General features: G+C 41.7%; 1 protein-coding gene across 1 annotated transcript; it reads left to right on the top strand.

Annotated features, from left to right (window-relative positions):
* Positions 1-565: 565 nt before the first annotated feature.
* Positions 566-15,607, top strand: slc25a22a (solute carrier family 25 member 22a). The gene is made up of 11 exons (XM_035665714.1): positions 566-724; positions 8,055-8,251; positions 8,372-8,497; positions 8,634-8,689; positions 8,971-9,061; positions 9,667-9,721; positions 10,428-10,488; positions 10,722-10,866; positions 10,976-11,130; positions 11,213-11,288; positions 11,543-15,607. The coding sequence occupies exons 2-11, from the start codon at positions 8,232-8,234 to the stop codon at positions 11,694-11,696; spliced, it is 939 nt and encodes a 312-aa protein (XP_035521607.1). The 5' UTR covers positions 566-724; positions 8,055-8,231; the 3' UTR covers positions 11,697-15,607.
* Positions 15,608-18,982: the final 3,375 nt, after the last annotated feature.

The raw sequence follows: 18,982 nt of genomic DNA on the forward strand, positions 1-18,982 counted from the left end.
CAGGGAGAAGAAAACACTGAATTTGTAGGATTGTTAAAAAAAAAAAACACAATACAAACAGAACAACTGGTGCAATAGTGACAGGAAATGTGTTCACAGTTTGGTTTAAAGTGCAGTTTACCATCTGTTATTGTTATGCACTGAATATAATATTAAATATCTGTTATTTAGTGCACTCACTGACAGATAACAGAGGCTTGTGAAGCTCTGCTGCAGTGACTCATTGCTTGCTGCATGCTGCCCCTCATCCCCAATATTTCAGCTGGAGCCATTTTTCTATTTTTGGGTGTTCAAGGTCATCAGGTTGAATCGTCACGATGACGCTGCCCGCCATCCCCTCCCTCCGCTCCCCCTTTTACACCTTTTACTGCAAATAAAATATATCTGTGTGTACTTCTACTACACACCACTAGAGGACCCTTTTTTTAAATCCCTTTTCTGTTTCTTTTTTTATTCCGAGTCCATCGCCAGCTAGGCTGCTCCCTCCTCCCTCCTCCCTCCTTCCTCCTCCCTCCTTCCTCCCTCCCTGCCTGCTTTCACTCCCACCTCCTCTACCTCCCTCCACTGGACTCAAATGCTAGTAACACCGGTAGGTTAGCTATTGTCGGTCTGTCAGCCAAAGAGACAGGGAGTATAAAAATATTATAATAATAACAATAAGGCTTTATTTTGATTTCCACAACCACAACCACACCGGGGGAGATAACGGAAACGGCCGTATGTGGTATGTAGATAACGGGATGCAGTTTTAAAGTCTTGCTGGCTGGGTGTGTGATTCAGAGAAATGTGTGTATATTGGTTTAAAGCCGCCGTTAAAAAATAAAAAATAAGGTGAAGGCGACACATTGAAGCTACAGTCACTACCAACCAGCTAGTGTTTCCGACGGGGATGTATTAATTGTATGCGGGGCTGTCGCTTCGCTGTAAGAGGAGCAGTAAATAATTTTATTTTTATACCCCCGTTATGTGACAAATGTAGCTTTTCTTTAAACATCTGGTTAAATATGTAACATTAACGTTAGGCCCTGTGGCAGGACGCAACGTTGGGAATTATAACGGTTATTCTGGAGACGTTGGTATATTTTTTTGCCTTGTCATATTATTTTACAAACCGACGAGCCGTTGGTCACAGGTGTAACGGTTGTTCTCCATCACAGCATAGACGTGTCATACCTCCCCGGTTGTCGTGGTGACGAACGGACTTTTGTTTGAGCCTGTAATGTTCACCACTGAAGAGTAACCGGACCAGGTACCGGATTTCTCCCAGACCGTGCAGAAAGGGGGCCAACTGCGGCCGCCCTCTGCCGGCTTCCGCTCAGTAGTGAGGGTGTAATTATCATGTGGGCTGGGATGTTGGTAGTGGAGGGGTAAACCCACTTAAACTGTACCCACCTCCTTTCTCATTGGTAGAGGGGAAAGTGAAGCCCCTCACCTCTGACAGACTGTAGCTAAACATTAACACACTGTTGCAGAATGAAAGTTAGGCAAGATTATAGAGAGTGTTTTGTAAATGAAATAATTCCTCATTAATGCTGAGGCAATTTCTGTTTCACCCACCTTGTTTGTCCTGTTAACGTTCAACGCTGCTCAAACACAGTGGAGGACGTTTTACTGCTGCAGGCTGTAAGAAAGGAGGCGCACAAGTGTTTAAGATAATACCAGTGTATTTATTTAATAGGGCTGCACAATTATAATACAGTCGGAATCACAATGTGCAAACTGCAGGAAGCTGCAATGGTTCGATAGAGGTCAAATGAGCATTATAACGAGGTAGTATTGAAGGAATATCCTGCTCTACAAAATCCTGCTCCCCAGATTTAGAAAAAACATGTTTGTTTGGCGCAGACCCAACAGATGAGGGCTGTGTATTGGCAAGAATCTGGCGATACGATCGGTATCACGATACAGGGGTTATAATTCAATATATTGTGTTATATACTGTAAGCAAGGTGATATATATGAAAAAATATGACAAAGTTTAGTCTAATTTTAGGAAAACTGTCATAGTATAAAGAACACACCACAATACGCATAACATCTGAGTAAGTTATTTGTTTTATGCAACTAGAACAGTTTGTATTCATCACAACCCTGTAACATCCTCAGTTAACACTCATATCTACTGTTTGAGGGTTTGAATACAAAAATCGATACAATATCACAAAGCAAAATATCACCAGACAGTGCGACGGTAACGACAAATGTTACATTGCGATATTAAAAGTTTCTGTCAAGAATAATTGCAATATGATGTTTTCACCATATGGTGCAGTCCTAGTATTTAAAAGGTTTTGTTGAGTCCGAGCAGTGCAATAAAGCTTTCCTGCAGCCTTGAAATAATTGATGAGGCGAGCCATTCTTGGGTGTACAGTGACATCCTATGCTTTCCAGTGGAACTTTTGTACCTTTTTTGCACCGCAACGCTGAAAACATCACTTTACTTTCACTCAGTAGATCATCAACGCTGTGTTAAATATTCATTTTATCTGCAATGCAGGACTGCAGGCATGTAGCACCCCCTGAAGGTTTGCTTCAATCCCAGAGCCAAGGACGACTAATGTCACTAATATGTGTGTACTGAATGGAAATGACATATAGCCGTGCTGGTGGGAAGATGCTGTGTACAGTCCTTCAGGCCTTTACTGGAATCTGAAAACGGTAACCAGACGCTTCAATGGTGCATTTAGCTTTCTAGCTTACATAGTGGTCTTATTCTTCCCCTATCAAGGCTGTAGGAAAGCTGAGACGGAGGCAAAACAGAGGAGACACAAGAGAAAAGACCCAGGTGACTGTAGAAACTGGGCCATCAGGGATACCTGTGGTGTCAGAGGAGGGACTGAACACCACACCAGCTCTCTTGCACTGAAGGGGGATTTCTGTTGCCTGAAAGTTGAACCCAGCTTGTTATTTCTGATCTACAGCAGGTGATTACAACAATGCATCACTGTGCAGGTTTAATGGCTGCAACGTGAACTCAGTGTAGAGGACCTGTAGTGGAAATGCATCGCCGTGCCCAGATCATAACTCTCACTCCACTGGTTGTAAATGGAGATTGCGAGAGAGGTTTCATAAGTAGGTATTAGGTTTATAATCCCGATGCTGTAGGGAAGAGGGAATAGTAATCAGATTTATCTGTGACACCACAAATTTCATCCCTCGTTTCCGCCGTGCTGTAGCTGTACAAAAATAGACTGCATCTTATAAACCAGTGTTTGGAAAAAAAAAACATGATAACAGCTGTTTGGTTTTCACTCATTGAAGCTTATGTTTAAACTCGAAGAACCTTTGAGGTTGCCCACAGTTACGATATTGTCGAGTTAAAATTAAACAGGACAAAACACGGATGAGAATAAAGTAAAAAACAGACATTAAAGCAAGTAGCTTCATCATCATGGTTATATATTGTCCGTAAGTTAGTAGAGTTCGGGACACTGAGAGAAAATAACTCGGGTTATGCTCGGGGGAACCTTAAGCATAAGTCATTTAAGGGAGTTTATTATGTTACTATTTAAAACCCAATCCTTTTAGAAATAGTTGACGCAACAAACTCACACAAGGACAATACCAAGCTGGCAGTAAGTCATATAATACTAGCTCATAGCAGTAGCAGTGAATAATACCCACAGATTAATACTAGAAAATAATGTGAAAGTGGACAGATTGGGTTCTGTATCAGAGCTGACCTTTGTGCTCTCAGCTCAGAGAAGTTGTTGGTATCTGAGACACACTTGTGTCTGAAACAGTCCTCAGAGCAGCTCCCTGTGTCGGTGGCTTACAGCTCGCAGTGCATTAATCAAACCAGTTCATGTGAGACAGATGGACTGGTAACAACAGCCGCTCTGAGATAATGAGAAAGGACCCGTGTGATTTTCCTTTCTTTACTGTCTTTTTTGACTCAGCCACAGTCACGTGAGTGCAGTGCTGACTACCACAGTGCTTTGTCACTGTAGGCCGCTCACTTCCTCCAATCAACCACCAAACTCACTGTCATTTAGTCAGCAAGACCTTTACTCTGTTTGGCACTGGACGGCAGAGAGGCAGCAAGGAGCTGGGATGGACAAGGTAAATTGTTCTCTGTTTGATTTGAATGAGAGGAGTGTCATTTGCATTGAGCTTTGCATAGAAAATGTACTTGGATTTGGATTTGTCTCCAGATTTTCAGTATCTGCAGGGTTATTTTGTCTTATATGTTTCTGGAAAGAAAAGCTTAACATCTTCTCTCTCACCTATTGTATATATCTAAGAAATGTTAGGAAAGATAAAAGAAAAGGAGAATGGAATACATGAACTGCTGCCGCATCACCATGATGATTCTGCAGTATAAGTCTGATTCTAAATTGCCAGTTGTGAAGTTAAATGAATCCCAGAAAGATTCCAAGAGAACATTTCATTCATCGCATTCTTCCTACATAACTTCCATGAGATGCTCAGGAACTAATTGGATGGTTGGTGTCATATCCATATCCTCAACAAGCATGTAGCACATATATTAGGGAATACGTTAAAGCCTACTTAAATGTAGTCAAGCCATGAGTCATGACTACAATCAACTGAGCTCTTGGTAGCGCGTTTTCACACTGAAGCATAAATATGATCTCTCTTATATGAACTTCTATCACAGCGCACTCACGGGTGACAGCAGAGAATTTCTGTTATGTTGGTTGGTGATAAATCGTGCAAACTAATGTGTGCATCTACGGCGTTCTTGGACGCGATGATATTTGATCAACTACAACTGTGATAAATTTCATTAAGAGTAATTGTTTGTTTCCTACAGTAGCCCAGAACAGACAAACCAAACACTGGCTCTACATAGGAACATTTGTATTTTCACGTAGTTTCAATCTGCAACTCCACAGTCAGATTCCACTAAATCCTTCACACCGGGCCGTTAAGTCTTTTGACTGAACTGAAAAGTCTTTGTTGATTATTACACAATAAGTTGTTATTATGTAATTAGGTTCCTATGTAGAGCCAGTGTTTGGTTTGTCTGTTCTGGGCTACTGTAGGAACATGGTGGTTCAACATAGCGACCCGCTGCTTCTGTAGATAAAATATATAAAAACTGTCACACACTGGACCTTCGAGAAATCAAGATTTGTATTTATTGTATCATCTCAGTGTTTGATTATTACATTTATGCACTTCATACAACATGTTGGGTCATCCTTAAATAGTATGAAAATCTGTATTCTGACACATCTGCCCCCCCTTTTGTGGGCCATTATCATTATATACATTATCTGTAAGCATTTAACTTTAAACTTTGGTCTGTGCACTTGTTATTGCCTATTTTAAAAGTTTTAGTCTAAGCATTTGATACCCTAATTTCAAGCAAAAGAAGATTGCCTGCTGCTTTACTGACAAGGTTAAACTCCAGTGTTCTCGCCAGTAAAACAGTTTATTGCCTCATTGCTCAATTTGAAATGATGAACAAGGGTCAGAATCAGAGGTGTTATCTGTCGGTGCTCGAACTCCTGAGTAGTTCTTTAATCAAGTGCATTCAGTAGTTGCTTTAGGGGGCTGGGTGAAGTTATAAGTTAAAGGTTCTGCATGGCAGCCAAGTTGTGCAATCACCTTTTTTAATGTTTACTCATCATTCTTATCTCCTCTAGAGGTACAAGCTCAAAATATGACCTCTGTCTGAATGTGTGTGTATAAGAGGGAGATGTTTGAAGTCACTCGCCCTTGGCTAGTTTAGATTAAGATGTTTTCAGTTACTTTAAATCATTTATTTGTCTCGTTTATCAAGTCTCCTCTTTAATAGTTTAATTAACTGAAAAATTAGTTTTTGCATCCTTTAATGTGATGTAAGGGTTATGCGGTCTGGAGAGAAGTAATATCAGCTCCCATGCACTTTCTTAACAGTTTATTTTTTCTCTTGCTGTGACAATAAAAGGAATTCCTCAGAGATTGTGCCTACGAGTGATGCCACTGGGCTGCGCACACTGCACACTGAGGCCAGCTGTTTCCATACAGACTCCAATTGTCATGACAAGACAGTGCAGCCAGGCTATGTGGGTCAAATAAATGTCCTGGTGCAGACACAGTTGTATGGTGTAGATGAACTGAAGTGGACGAGTAACGCCGTAAGCATGGTAAAGAAGGAGGCAGATGATGGGTGACTCATATAGGACTGCAGTGCTCTTTACAACCCATACATTTTCTCCTCAGTCTTATTAGCAACAGAACATACAGTCTTCTGTAAACGACGGTACGAAGAGAAACCAGCGTGCTGACTGTGGAGTTAACAACATGTCAAGGAAGTCCGTGACAGGAAACAGGGAAATGAAAGCAGCGAGCAGTAGGTGAGAAGGTGGACTGCTCGGGGAGAAAATGCTGAGGTCCGTTAACAGTTAGAGATGAGCAGTGGAGGAGGGCTGTGAAGCTCCAGAGAGCAGAGAGGACAACACCCAGCCAACAGAGAGCAGAGAGGCGGCTCTCTGACCTGTTCACTGAGGACTCCCCCCTCTCCTCCCCCCTTCCTCCACCTCTGGAGCAGCCAGCGAGGGCCTCAAGCCCCGTCCAAACTAAACACACCAGACCACAGCTGCATTCATGAACCTAAACCTAAACTTCCACGCATATGCCGTGCAGTCTCTCTCTGTGACTCTGAAAATGAGGATTCAGTGTCACCGGTGTCACACGACTAGACGCAGAAACACTTCACAGAGAAACCCACAAGTCAGCAAAGATCTGAGACGGAAAAAAGCTGTGTTTGAGAGTCGTGACTCGTGACTGAGGGAAATGATGGGGGAGGGCTGGTGAGGAGGAGAGAGGAGGAGGCGGGTTGTGATTGGTGGATGGAGGGGGTGGAGAGAATGAAAGGGGAAATGGGAAGCATCTTTTCACACTGAGGGCATTCTGTACCAAAAATAGGGAGCGTCTTGGCGACATCAGACATATTTCATCTGTTTGCTCAAATGTGATTGTTTTAGCACGCAGAGGATAGAGCTTCTCCTGTATGACTCCGGTTTCACACCGAAAGAGCTTATGCATAAAACATTCATGTCGTGCTCAAGGACATGCATGACGTGCAGATGTTCTAGTGGTGATAGATGTGTTTTAACAGAAAGTAATCCCTCTCTAGTGATTGCTAAAGCTCTTATTTTGAAGGATCTGTCAGCAGTGTTGCCAAATTCTGCCGTGCAGTGGTTAACTGTGGAAATGTATTTAGCGCCATTGTCCTTTAGAATGAATCAATGACACACAGAGTTTTTGATAATCAAGGGGGCTGATTGGGGCGGATTCAACAAGTCGATCAATAAAACCAACTGTTCTGATAATTGATTAATACATTTTTCAGAGAAGAATGCCAAACATTCCTTCACTCCAGCTTCTATGTTGTGAGGGTTTGCTGCTTGTCTTTGTCTTACATGAGCACATGTGTTGCTTGCTTGGTCTGGCATTCATCAGCGGTGTATCATGTGCTTCTCGTTTTAACTGGGCTTAGATTCAATTGCCCAACTAACATACAGCAGCACTGTGAGCATTGTGTCTTTGTTCTGGTCATCAACAGTCGACATTAAAATACTAAGCCAGCCTTTTAGGATTTATCCACCGTGGCGACCCCTTTGGAAGTTTTTGTGTGGATGGGCTGAGACAGATAGAAAAAGATGCGTTTTTAAATGTAACCAGCTCAGTGTGAACATACTCTCAGTTCCTGTCAGCGCTAAAGGTCGCTGTAGTTTGAGAACTAATTTTTCAGGCTGTATCACTCACGTATGGAAATCTTAGATGGCACCTCTTATTCCTTTGGAAAGAAGTGTCAAATCAACGTAATGTAACAAGACAAGCAATTTAATCACACTACCTGGGGCTTTTGTGAAGTGTGATGGACCAAACAATCAATAATTGATTGTGGAAGCAATCATTAGTTGCAGCTATAACTCACTGATATTGATTTTTGGGGGGATTTTTTTGCTGTGTATTTTACGTGATGTAACAGCTGAAAAGTCTGTGCTGTTTAAATGTACTGATCCTCTGTTTTGTGGAACATCTACTTTATGAGATTGTTGAATGTGAACAGGTCCCTGTGTGCTATTTCTTTACAGATATCCCCTAACTTGAACTGACAACAGCTGCAAGGAGACGAGTGGACATAATCAGACTACGTAATCCCACTTGGACAGCAACACACGACTGTAACAAACAACAAAAGACAACGACAACCCACCGAGTGAATAGCTAACAGACAGATTGACACTTTGACCAGCCAGGGCTTTACATAAATGGCTGACAAGCAGATCAGGTAAGGTTAAATGTGTAACGGCTACAAACACAGCCGCACTGTGGCTTTTTGTTTTTCACGTATTGAACTTTCATATTTCATGTTTTTCTCTCTTCCTCTATGGTCGTCACCTTCATCCAGTTTGCCTGCCAAATTGATCAATGGGGGGATCGCTGGCCTAATTGGAGTGACCTGTGTGTTTCCCATTGACCTGGCCAAGACTCGCTTGCAAAACCAGCAAAATGGAGCTCGCCTTTACACCAGCATGTATGAGATTTCTGTATTTTCCTTATGAACAGTCTCTTCACTCATTGGGCTGTGGTCAGAACTAATCAGTAGTATCGCCCAGCTCGGCATCAGATTCTTTGACTAACACACCACAACTGTTGTATTTGTGTTTCAGGTCAGATTGCCTTATTAAGACCATCCGGTCAGAGGGGTATTTTGGGATGTACCGAGGTAAGTCTTTTACTTTGACAGATTGTTGTGTTTAACACATGAGGTTCCTGGGATGTCGGAGCAGTGTAAAAAATGAGAGCGTCAAATCTGTTAGGCAGCTTCATAGTGAGGCTACAGACATCAAACACGGGGATCTGCGTGTCACTGGTACAGGCAGTTATCTGGGAAAAAACCTTCCACCATTTACCACCTCATTATCTCTCTCCCTTCTCTGTTTCTTCTTTCCTTTTTCTTCTTTGTGCCTCTTTCTTTCTTGCTCTCTGTCCCTTTTATCCTCCCAGGAGCGGCGGTAAACTTGACACTAGTCACGCCAGAGAAAGCCATCAAATTGGCTGCCAACGACTTCTTCAGGCATCACCTCTCTAAGGATGGGTGAGGCATGAAAGTGCTGACAGGCCGACTGACACGCACACACTCCCCTCATTCTCACTCTGATTAACTGCTGTGTTTACTAACATGTAACCTGACACATTAGCTGTCTGTATTCTCACCGAGCCTCTAGTTAATCCTCCACTGTTCTGTCATCTCCTCCAAGCATTTCACGGCGGGTTGCTAACTGTCTGGTTTAAAATAACCGAATTGCTTGCACGTGTGCCAGCAGAAATTATGTTACCAAGTAAAATTAGCACACGATGAAATCACATGTCAAACATTAGCAACCGTCATCTGGAGTTGCTGAAATCAAGCACCCATTGTCCCCCATGAGCACTGTCTGCATAGATAAACCTGAAGGTTTCTGGGGCATCTATCTCCATCTCTATGGTAACAAACGTGCAGGCTGATGAATGATTGACTTGTCTGGCCCAGCCGCTCACCTTGTGAATTATTAATCTGCCCTTGTGCCTGACATGTTGATATGGAAGACAAAGATTAGCATCACTAACACTAACTCCCTTTTTGAGGACTGCAGAAATAAAGTTGTCTGGTTGTGCTGGTGCATGCATTTAATCTTCTTCCTTATGTTTTTTTCCCCCCAGAAAACTCACTCTGTTCAAAGAGATGCTGGCTGGGTGCGGGGCAGGTACATGCCAGGTGAGTGAGTGAGGGGCTGCTTTAATTGCCTCCTCCTGTTCTCCATCTGGAACTGCTGCCTTTAGCACTGCCAATGTCAGCTCACGCACCAACCACTGGGCCTCAGCCATCGCCTCATTTGTCACTGCCTGAAGCCAGAATGAACCACGACCACATTTAAATGAGAGGTGGTAGTCACAGAAACATGCGTCTCTGCAGATTGACCCTGTTATCTGGGATCTCAATGTAGCTTCTGCCGTTCCATTTTCATGAATGATTTTTAATCACTGAAATGTCCCGTTAGCAGGCGATACACTGGCAGCTAGATTTGAGTGATCAGATAAGGCGCTGTGAGAGTGCTTGGCCATGTGCTCTGAGTGAGTGAGTCAGAGGGAAATGCCTGTTGTCAATGAGGGCAAAGGCTTCAAGCCCGAGGAACGTGATTAGATTAAGTGTAGCAGACCTTGGATTAAGATTGCAGTTGAGAACATGGCCATCTCACCCGTAATCCAGTTAACTAGTTACTACTGCTTGGATTACAGAGGAAAACAAGAGCTGACATTTAGCTAACGGATGCCAGTAGATTTACACTGGACACACATTTTGCTTGACACATTCAGTTCTAATCAAATTACTTCACATTCACATGGAGGTAGATTTGAGCTGATTGATTGGTTCACTCTGTGCATATGTTGTTACCTGACACCTTTGTTTTGTTTTGTTGCAGGTTATTGTCACAACTCCTATGGAGATGTTGAAAATCCAGCTCCAAGATGCTGGACGAATTGGTAAGAGGAAATTAAATCCAGATGGTGGTTTAGGAAAGAATGAAGGGGAGAAACTGGAGAAACAGTGGCCTCATGTGGTCATCTCAGAGATTACAACACCTTTCTTCTGCTTTCTTCTTACTGCTATGAATTCAAAATGTCTGCCCGTATATCTGTTCTTAGCATTGTGTGACTCTTGTAGCCTTATATGAAACTCGTGCTGTTGTTAATGTTGTGTTTCTCATGCTCCGTAGCGGCTCAGAGGAAGCTGATGCCAGAGACGGTGGCAGCAGGTACTGTGGAGACCAAGTCCCCGACCGCCATGCAGCTCACCAGAGAATTACTGAGGGAAAAAGGTATTGCTGGGCTCTATAAAGGGCTTGGTGCCACATTGCTCAGGTAAAAGAGAGTAGTAGTAGTATCACTAACAAACAACTGTAATGAACTTCACATGACTTACTGCGATTTGTCTTATTTGTCTTATTTGTCTTATTTGTCTTATTTGCAGGGATGTTCCTTTCTCCATCATCTATTTCCCCCTTTTTGCCAACCTGAATAACCTGGGCAAAAGAGGCGTGGACGGGCCTGCTCCTTTCTACGTGTCGTTTCTATCAGGCTGCCTTGCCGGGAGCACGGCGGCTGTTGCTGTCAACCCTGTTGATGGTGAGCTGTGGGACATTGTTACAGCGATGTGTGCGCCGTTAGTCGATTTCATATATTCACCTGAGCTCTGTGTGTGTTGCAGTGATAAAGACTAGACTGCAGTCGCTGAACCGAGGAAGCACAGAAGACACATACAGTGGAGTGACTGACTGTATCAGGTGACCTCATTATGTCTTTACTGCTGCAGCATGTGTGTGCATAGTCAAGTCAAAATGCATTTAAAGTGAACTGTCACACAAGATTGCCTCAACACACTTTACAAATTAAAACAACAACAGAACTAACAATGATACAATTGATATAATGTGTTGTTAAGAAAGACTAAGTCATCACCAACACCATATCTGCTGGCACATAACTCTTGCTGGCTGCATGTGTCACTTTTTTAATGACCTTTTTTTTTGCTCTTCAGGAAAATCCTGCGTAATGAGGGTCCATCAGCCTTCCTGAAGGGGGCCTACTGTCGAGCCTTGGTCATTGCGCCTCTGTTTGGCATCGCCCAGGTGATCTACTTCCTTGGTGTGGGTGAAATGATCCTCAGCTTCTTGCCTAAAAAAGACAACTAAGAAGCACCTCCTTTCTGCCTTTCCCTCCCATAATGCATCAAACCAACCGCGTGAGGATTCATCTCATTCTGAAAGAAGTTTTTTTTCGATGGGTCAAAGCCTGGCCAATCCGTACATTTTGTTTTACATTTCTTGTGTTGAATGTTGAAATAGTTTAGGAGGGAGCCTTTGTTTGCCAAGCTGCCTGTGGTGGCACACTTCCAGTAGGCATGCTCAGCTAGCTCTCTGGAAATGAAGCCACAAATATCAGTTGAAGTTTTAAAGGAATATTGCTTTACAATTACATTTTATTGCATTTTTGAATATGATTGTTGAATTTTCACAATACTTGTACTGCCCTTGGTTGCTGCAGTTCTGCAAGCCCTACAGTACCAAATTTAGGTACTAAATTAGTCATTTACAGTACTAAGTTTTAATTATAAGCCGTAACTAGATGAATTAAATGCACATACTTTAATTAGAAAAATATGTGAGAACATTAGATCCGGTAGAATATTTACTGCAGATGCTATTCAAAGAATTCCCCCCAGACCTTATGTCTTAAAAGATAGCATACTTAGAGCAAAATATATGCCTCTGTTTCAGACAGACACAGGGAATGTGTTGATTTGATACCAGCACACACCCTGTGATCTTTTCTGAGAAGCCACATCCCTTCCTGTAAGTGGTTTTAATGAACTCAGCCATTCAGCTCCGAGCAGACTTTGATTGCCTTGGCTTTTTAGGTAGATCAGGTTCCATCTGATATTTAGTGCTACCACAATGGTTCGACTGTTTTGCCTCTGTGAAAGATATCTCACGTTTCGTAGTCACACACTAGACTGAGGAGACGGCGTACAACATTTGGGCATTATTATGCACTACCAAACTATGTGTAAAGGTTAACCTCGACACAGAATCACATAAAAAAAAAACTGCTTCTATTCTTCTTCCTATGGGTCAAAACCGTCAACCATGTTGTGCTTGTGGCCACACCCCAATCAGTGATGTCACAGCGGGGGTTTAGCCTTTGACGGATAATGGGAAAACACCTGCTGTGACATCACTGATTGGATTGTGGCCAAAAGTGTTGCATGCTTTAAAAAATACAGTCCACGGAGAACAGTGCAGTTTGTGCGATTTTCTGCCCCTTTGTGATTCATTGTGTATTCAGACGAAAGCATTAGCTGTGAACACTAAATGGGTTGAAAGTAATTTTAATAGAATTCCTGATTATTGGTAGATGTTCAGTAATTATGCTGACAAATGGTCAGACATCGTATGCCGAGGCCTCGTGATTACAGTCATCCATTGTGGAGCCAGCAAGACCTTAGCTGGAGTAGTAAACCCCTTAGATCCAGACATAATTATTGTTGTTTACACATGAGTTCACGCTTGATTTAAATTCTTTGTCCGAACTTGAATTCAGTGGCAGGAGCCAAAGAGCTAATGAAAAACATTTCTTTATCAGAAAATTAAACCAATGTGGTTTCAGTGTTTTATAAGTTTTACCAAACATCTCTGCTTGTTTGCTTTAGAGGTTTTGTTTGCTTTAAGCTGCTAGGGAAAGCAGCCCCGTCTATCTTGTTTATGCATCACAACACTGAAGCCCTGCCATTGGTTTATCTCGCCGGAGATCAAGGTGACTTTGATGTGTGTTATCCAATCACATTCCTTCCTCGCTCCCGCTGTTCAAGCAGCTCGTCAATTGTACTGTTGCACTGTAGATACACGATGCAACTTTTCAATGTATTATCATTTGTGGGAGTGAGGTCTATTTATCAATATTCCTTTCTATAGGCAGTATAGCACTATATATTTCTATGTGTTGTTTTTTCTGTGTCAAAGTGTCCACCTTAACTATTGTACATATGCAGATGATATGAACTTTATGTTTTAGGATTTATTGTTTGTTTTGTACATGATGGCTTATTTGCACACCTACCTCTCCAGCCCCCCCCCCTCGATCCATATTGTGGTGATTTTATGTTACGATGATGTGTACATATCAAATGAAGAAACACGTTTTAATGCAACAAGCATCATTTAAACTTAAATGCAGCATATCGATGAGGGTTTTTTTACTGTATGCAAAAGGGGAACACTAGTGTAGATAGGATGGTTTTTTGGAGGTGCCATTTCTCCCGTGCTGTCTAAGCTGGGTCGGCCGTTTGTCCTGTTTCCTACAGTTTTACTAACTGGGACCAAATGAAGCGTCATATAATGAGGATTGCAATGTAGTTAGTTTTAAGTGAATGACCTATGGCACTACTTAAACTGTTCTGGGAATGAAATACACGGTGGACAAGGCCAGTAGGGACCTGCTGACATTAGACTGTAAATCTAACATCTGTCTTTTTGAATGGTGCTTCTTTCACGAGGTCGCTGCAATACGACGGCGGCCGCACTAACGACCAAGGCTGTACCGACTGAAACACATGCTAGCGGATCTCAGCATTATAAATGTCTTAACTGAAAGCCATAGGTCAGGGAGGGGCAAAAGAACTACTAGACATCGACTGGCACCTCCAGCCATGTTGACAGAGGACAGCTGAGCCACAGGAAAGTGGCACAAAAAAAAAAAGACCTGCCTACTCGTGTGAGCTTGTCTTTATGAATTACTGTTGTAGTTTTTTCAACATTCCGATTGCTAGTTCATCTCATATATATGACGTGTATTGTGATTATAATGCCTATTTTTGTGTTTATGTGAGATTATTGTTATGATTTTTGAATCCCCCCAACCCCACCCACTCCCCCCTGGTTGTTTTCAGATTTTATCGTCTGTTTTTGGTTGAATCTTGAAAATGTTGTGCAAAGTCATTTTGTTTTACACAGCTGTGAATCTTCACTGACCTTGTGCATTTGGTTATGTATGTGCGTGTGTGTCTGACTGTGTGTAGTTCTGTAGTTGATGTGTAGTGGTTAGTGTGACACTGCGGTATTTTTCTCTTTGATTGTCAGACCCATGCTCTCTCCCCTCTTTTCTTCTATCTGTCACACTTCTCTGCGATCTCCTCTCCCCAGCATCCACAGCCAGGGGATGCAGGTTAATACAGAGGAGCTCTAAAAACACCAAATGTATGACTTAGAGTGTATACAATCAAAGAAAGCACAAAGGATTATTAGGCACAAGAGACCATATGGCCCATTTTGATTATACTCAGACAAAGTCCTTTCAGAACAATGTGCTGCTTTTGCAGATATGGATTAAAGTCCGATTTATTTCAGTGGAGATGTCGTTTGAGATTAACTTTTTAGTCTTGTGAGAAAGTTTATCTATGTCTGTAAAACTTGATCGATAGGGCTGAGACAACAGGATGAGAGACCCTAGTGATGGTGTCCACTATGTTAACCATCAGCAGTTATCCACAAAAAATGTATATCGCCTAAATATTCTAAATGAATCAGATATAAGAATGTAACTTAGATATTATGAGATGTATTATAAATATAGTGAAGAGTTTATTAAGTTTTAATCGAAAGATTTGTGCTTTACACATTCACTGAAAAATCCATGAACCAGCTCACTGATATGCAATAAGTAGGAGACACACACAGACACACACTTGAAAAAACAAATTAAAAAAACAGAAAAAAAAACAACAACACAACTTGTCAATTAAAAATCACACAATGTATGATGCAACTGGGGACCTTGGAGGCTTTTTGGGGTCTGAGCTCTCTTCACGGCCTCTGTTGTCTTCCTCCAAGAGGAATTGTGCATTACAGCACTTTAATACAAGGATCCCCCACCCCCACCCCACTGTCCATCTACAAAGTCTCTCTGTGACAAAGAGGGTGTTTATGAATACGTGTGGTGAATGACACCGTTGTCCTACACACTGATGACAATACAATGGAAAAAAAATTAAGTAAAATATTGTGTTTCCTGTCACAATTTGCTGTTCAATAAACTGACTGTCCTCAAATTGCCTGATGTAGTTGTCTGTGCTGAAGGTTTTTTTTTTCTTTCTTTCCGCATCATCACTGTATCTGCTTTCAAGGTCCAGTGGTCGCCTGACAGAATACAGAACAACTGACACTGCCATTTTTTTGGGCCTGTAATAGTGCTGTGATAACCAAACAGCAGGGCGATGTTTTTAAGAGTGCGAGGATGACAATGTGGGTCCTCGGGGCAACGAGAACAGCTGAGACTGTTGTGATGATTTGCTGCCAAATGGAGCCACCAGGTGTCAGTGTGGGGTCGCAGGAGAGTTGCAGTCCCTCCGTGGTGGGAGTGGGATGTGTGAGCAGTGCTACACACTACAGGTGTAAGCTAAGCTTGGATGGTGTGGCAGTAAATCACGCTCCGATCTCTCCGTCTGGATATGTTATTGTCAGTCATGCAAGTTTCTGTCTCTTGCAGCTGTGATACTGCGCGTACACAGATGTGCTTCTTCTTGCCTGTGATCTGTGTGGTTTCACGTGATAAATAAGGTGTTTCTGTGTGATTATAAGTTGCATGATAAGGATATGGAAATGTTGTTTTCTTCTGGATTTCACAGAATGTTTGATGTTTATAAATCCCTCATGGTTGCTGCACGTTTTAGCAGTACTGATGTGATGACAGGGGTTATTCATTATTAATCCCCTGCTGTTTGTTATGTATATTCAACATTACTGTTTATAGTTTGCAGGGTGCTATTTTGCAGCATTATTACATCATAGCACCTTCATATAGGCCTTACCCTGCACACAAGCACACATGCACACTACTGTTTTCTATATGTCTGTCTTTGTATCCAGGTCTTATTTCAGCCAGAGTCAGATTTCATTTATTGAATTTTGTGCCTCTTTGAGAGATTCCTTTCATCAGACTATCTACTCCAGTGTTTACAGACATGAGAGATTAGCCAAAGGCTCAGTTTACCACAATGACAAGACTTTGAAATATAGAAATGAGCACCCGCCACTGTTCTTATGCTCATTCGAATCCCTTTCATGTGTCATGACTTAAGCTTCCCACCGTGAACTATTCTTAGTCTCTCGTGCTTTCTAGCAAGAGGAGAAGAGAAGGTAGAGGAAACGGTAGTCTAAGTTGAGCTTAAAGGGAGAGGATGATGGAGGGAAGTAAGACAATCAAGAGGTGGAGACAGTAAAGGACCATCGATAGAAGGAACAGAAAGCCGGAGGAAGGGAGGGGATGGTGTTGATGTGTATATAGGTCACTTAATCAATGGGAATCAGGTTTTTGAAAGGGAGAGTAGGGGGGAATCTGGGAATAGACTGTGGTCAAATTAGTCTGCAGAGAATTCTAACAAATGAAAAAACATTCTCAATAGTGAACAAATTGCGTAGAGCGCAGTGCAAAACAAAATATAATCAAATTGAAATCACTGCAGGATGCTTTGAGCAAATGACCTTCCCAGCTCTATTGACAAAACGCAGGCAAACCGTTAGTTGCGGTATTGCAAACACCCACAGCATTTGCATCCACAGTACAGCTCTACTCATATCCTTTTGAATAGTAATCTGTGATATCAGAGAGCCCCATGATTGAACGGAATATTAGCTTTCTATTTTGCAGGCTTGTAAGGAGAAGCTGCATATTTATCACTCGGGCGCACTGAGAGCCACTGAAAGGCTGTGAAGTACAATACAAACATGACAGACCGCATGGATGCATTGTAAAGATTTCAGGTCAGAGGTTATTGGTTGATGGACATGCACTGCAAGGATTTCCATTTTTATACCATAGATTAATTACTCAACCATTTCTACCCAGTAGAAAAGTGGTGGTGCTAGCTGTGTGCAGTAGTTTTAATAACTGTCATGGCTTATCCCATTTATTTTATAAGTCTACCCACTCTATGTAACAAGAAGTTCCATCATAAATTGGAAAATTGCTCTAAGAACAAGAAAGGAAAAAAAATAATTGTATTAAATTGCCTTCTGACTGGATTTTTCCTGGACTAAGTCAAGGTCACGGACACATTGTTCTTTCCTCACTTACAGGGCTGCCTATGTGTGATGTAAGACAGCCTGAATACTGAGTGGTAAAATAATCTACATCTCATTGCTGCATCTAATTTGGAGAGTATTTGCATAGCAGCCACATCACCTTGCATCAAAAACTGCCAGAGGACGCACACAATTACTCCTTGAGAGCTCTTAATCTCCGACCTGTGCCTAATAATGTGGTCAATAAACTCGCACAGGACAGCGTCTTGAATACGAGACCATCTGACCACTGTTTGTGTAAAGGGGTGAGGACCACGCAGCAGGTGGAACATGATTGAAGTAACTGTCCCTCTTCTTATATCAGTGTGTTTTAATACACCATTAAAATGTGTCCACAGGATGTTGTTGTTTTAATGACTCCACTACATTTATTTGACAGCAATAGTGACTTTAAGCTTTTAACGATTATTATTCATTAATCTGTGGATCATTATTTCAGTTCATGCCCATCCTGATGTCCCAAAGCCCAATGTGACATCTTTAATCTAATAGAATAAGATATATATTGTTATGGATTAAAGCACTCAGCATTGTACAGGGCAGCTAAAATTAGCTCAGCATTAATCAGGTACAACTATTTAAAATGCTTCTGATCCATTCATGAATCTATAATAACAAACTATATTACAGTTTGGATCCGGGTTCAATGCAGAGGTCAAATTTCACTTGTACTGTTTATGACTGTATATGCCAATAAAGTTGATTCTATATTTAGTCTGCTGGAAGAGTCTAATGTTTAATTTTATGTCATGTTTTTTAATACAACATTCTGCACAATGAGTACTTTTACTTTTAGTACATATATATAAAATATATATATAATATATTTGAACTTTGAATGTAGAGCTTTTGCTTGTGATTAAGTGTTTTGGTAGCCTACTCATAGAATGTATATCTGTATACTAGAGCTGCAACGATTAGTCGATTAATAAACTAGTTGACAACTCAGTTAGATTAATCACTAACTAATTGATTATTCGTTTTAGGAAACCAAACAAGACATTTGAGGATCTCACTGTGGACAATAATCAACATTTTCTGAACCAAACAACTGATCGATTAATCGAGAAAGCAGCCATACTGTATACTCCTTCTACCACTAATGAGATTCCTAATTAACCCACGCAACCCATGTAGGTGGGCTGTAATTGCACTCCTCATCACAACGCAGAGCAATGTAAAAAAACAAATAAAACACAAATCAATGCACAAACAGCATCAAGAATCGCACGTGGCAGCAGAGCAAACAGGACTTCTTAACACAGCTGCAAAAAGTCACTTCTTCCCATTTTGTCCTCTGAGCCACAGTGAACCGGTGGTTATTAGAGAGAGAGAGAGAGAGA

Source organism: Morone saxatilis, unplaced genomic scaffold, assembly GCF_004916995.1.
Source record: "Morone saxatilis isolate NCDOM2014 unplaced genomic scaffold, NCSU_SB_2.0 Contig2, whole genome shotgun sequence".
Lineage (NCBI taxonomy): Eukaryota > Metazoa > Chordata > Actinopteri > Moronidae > Morone > Morone saxatilis.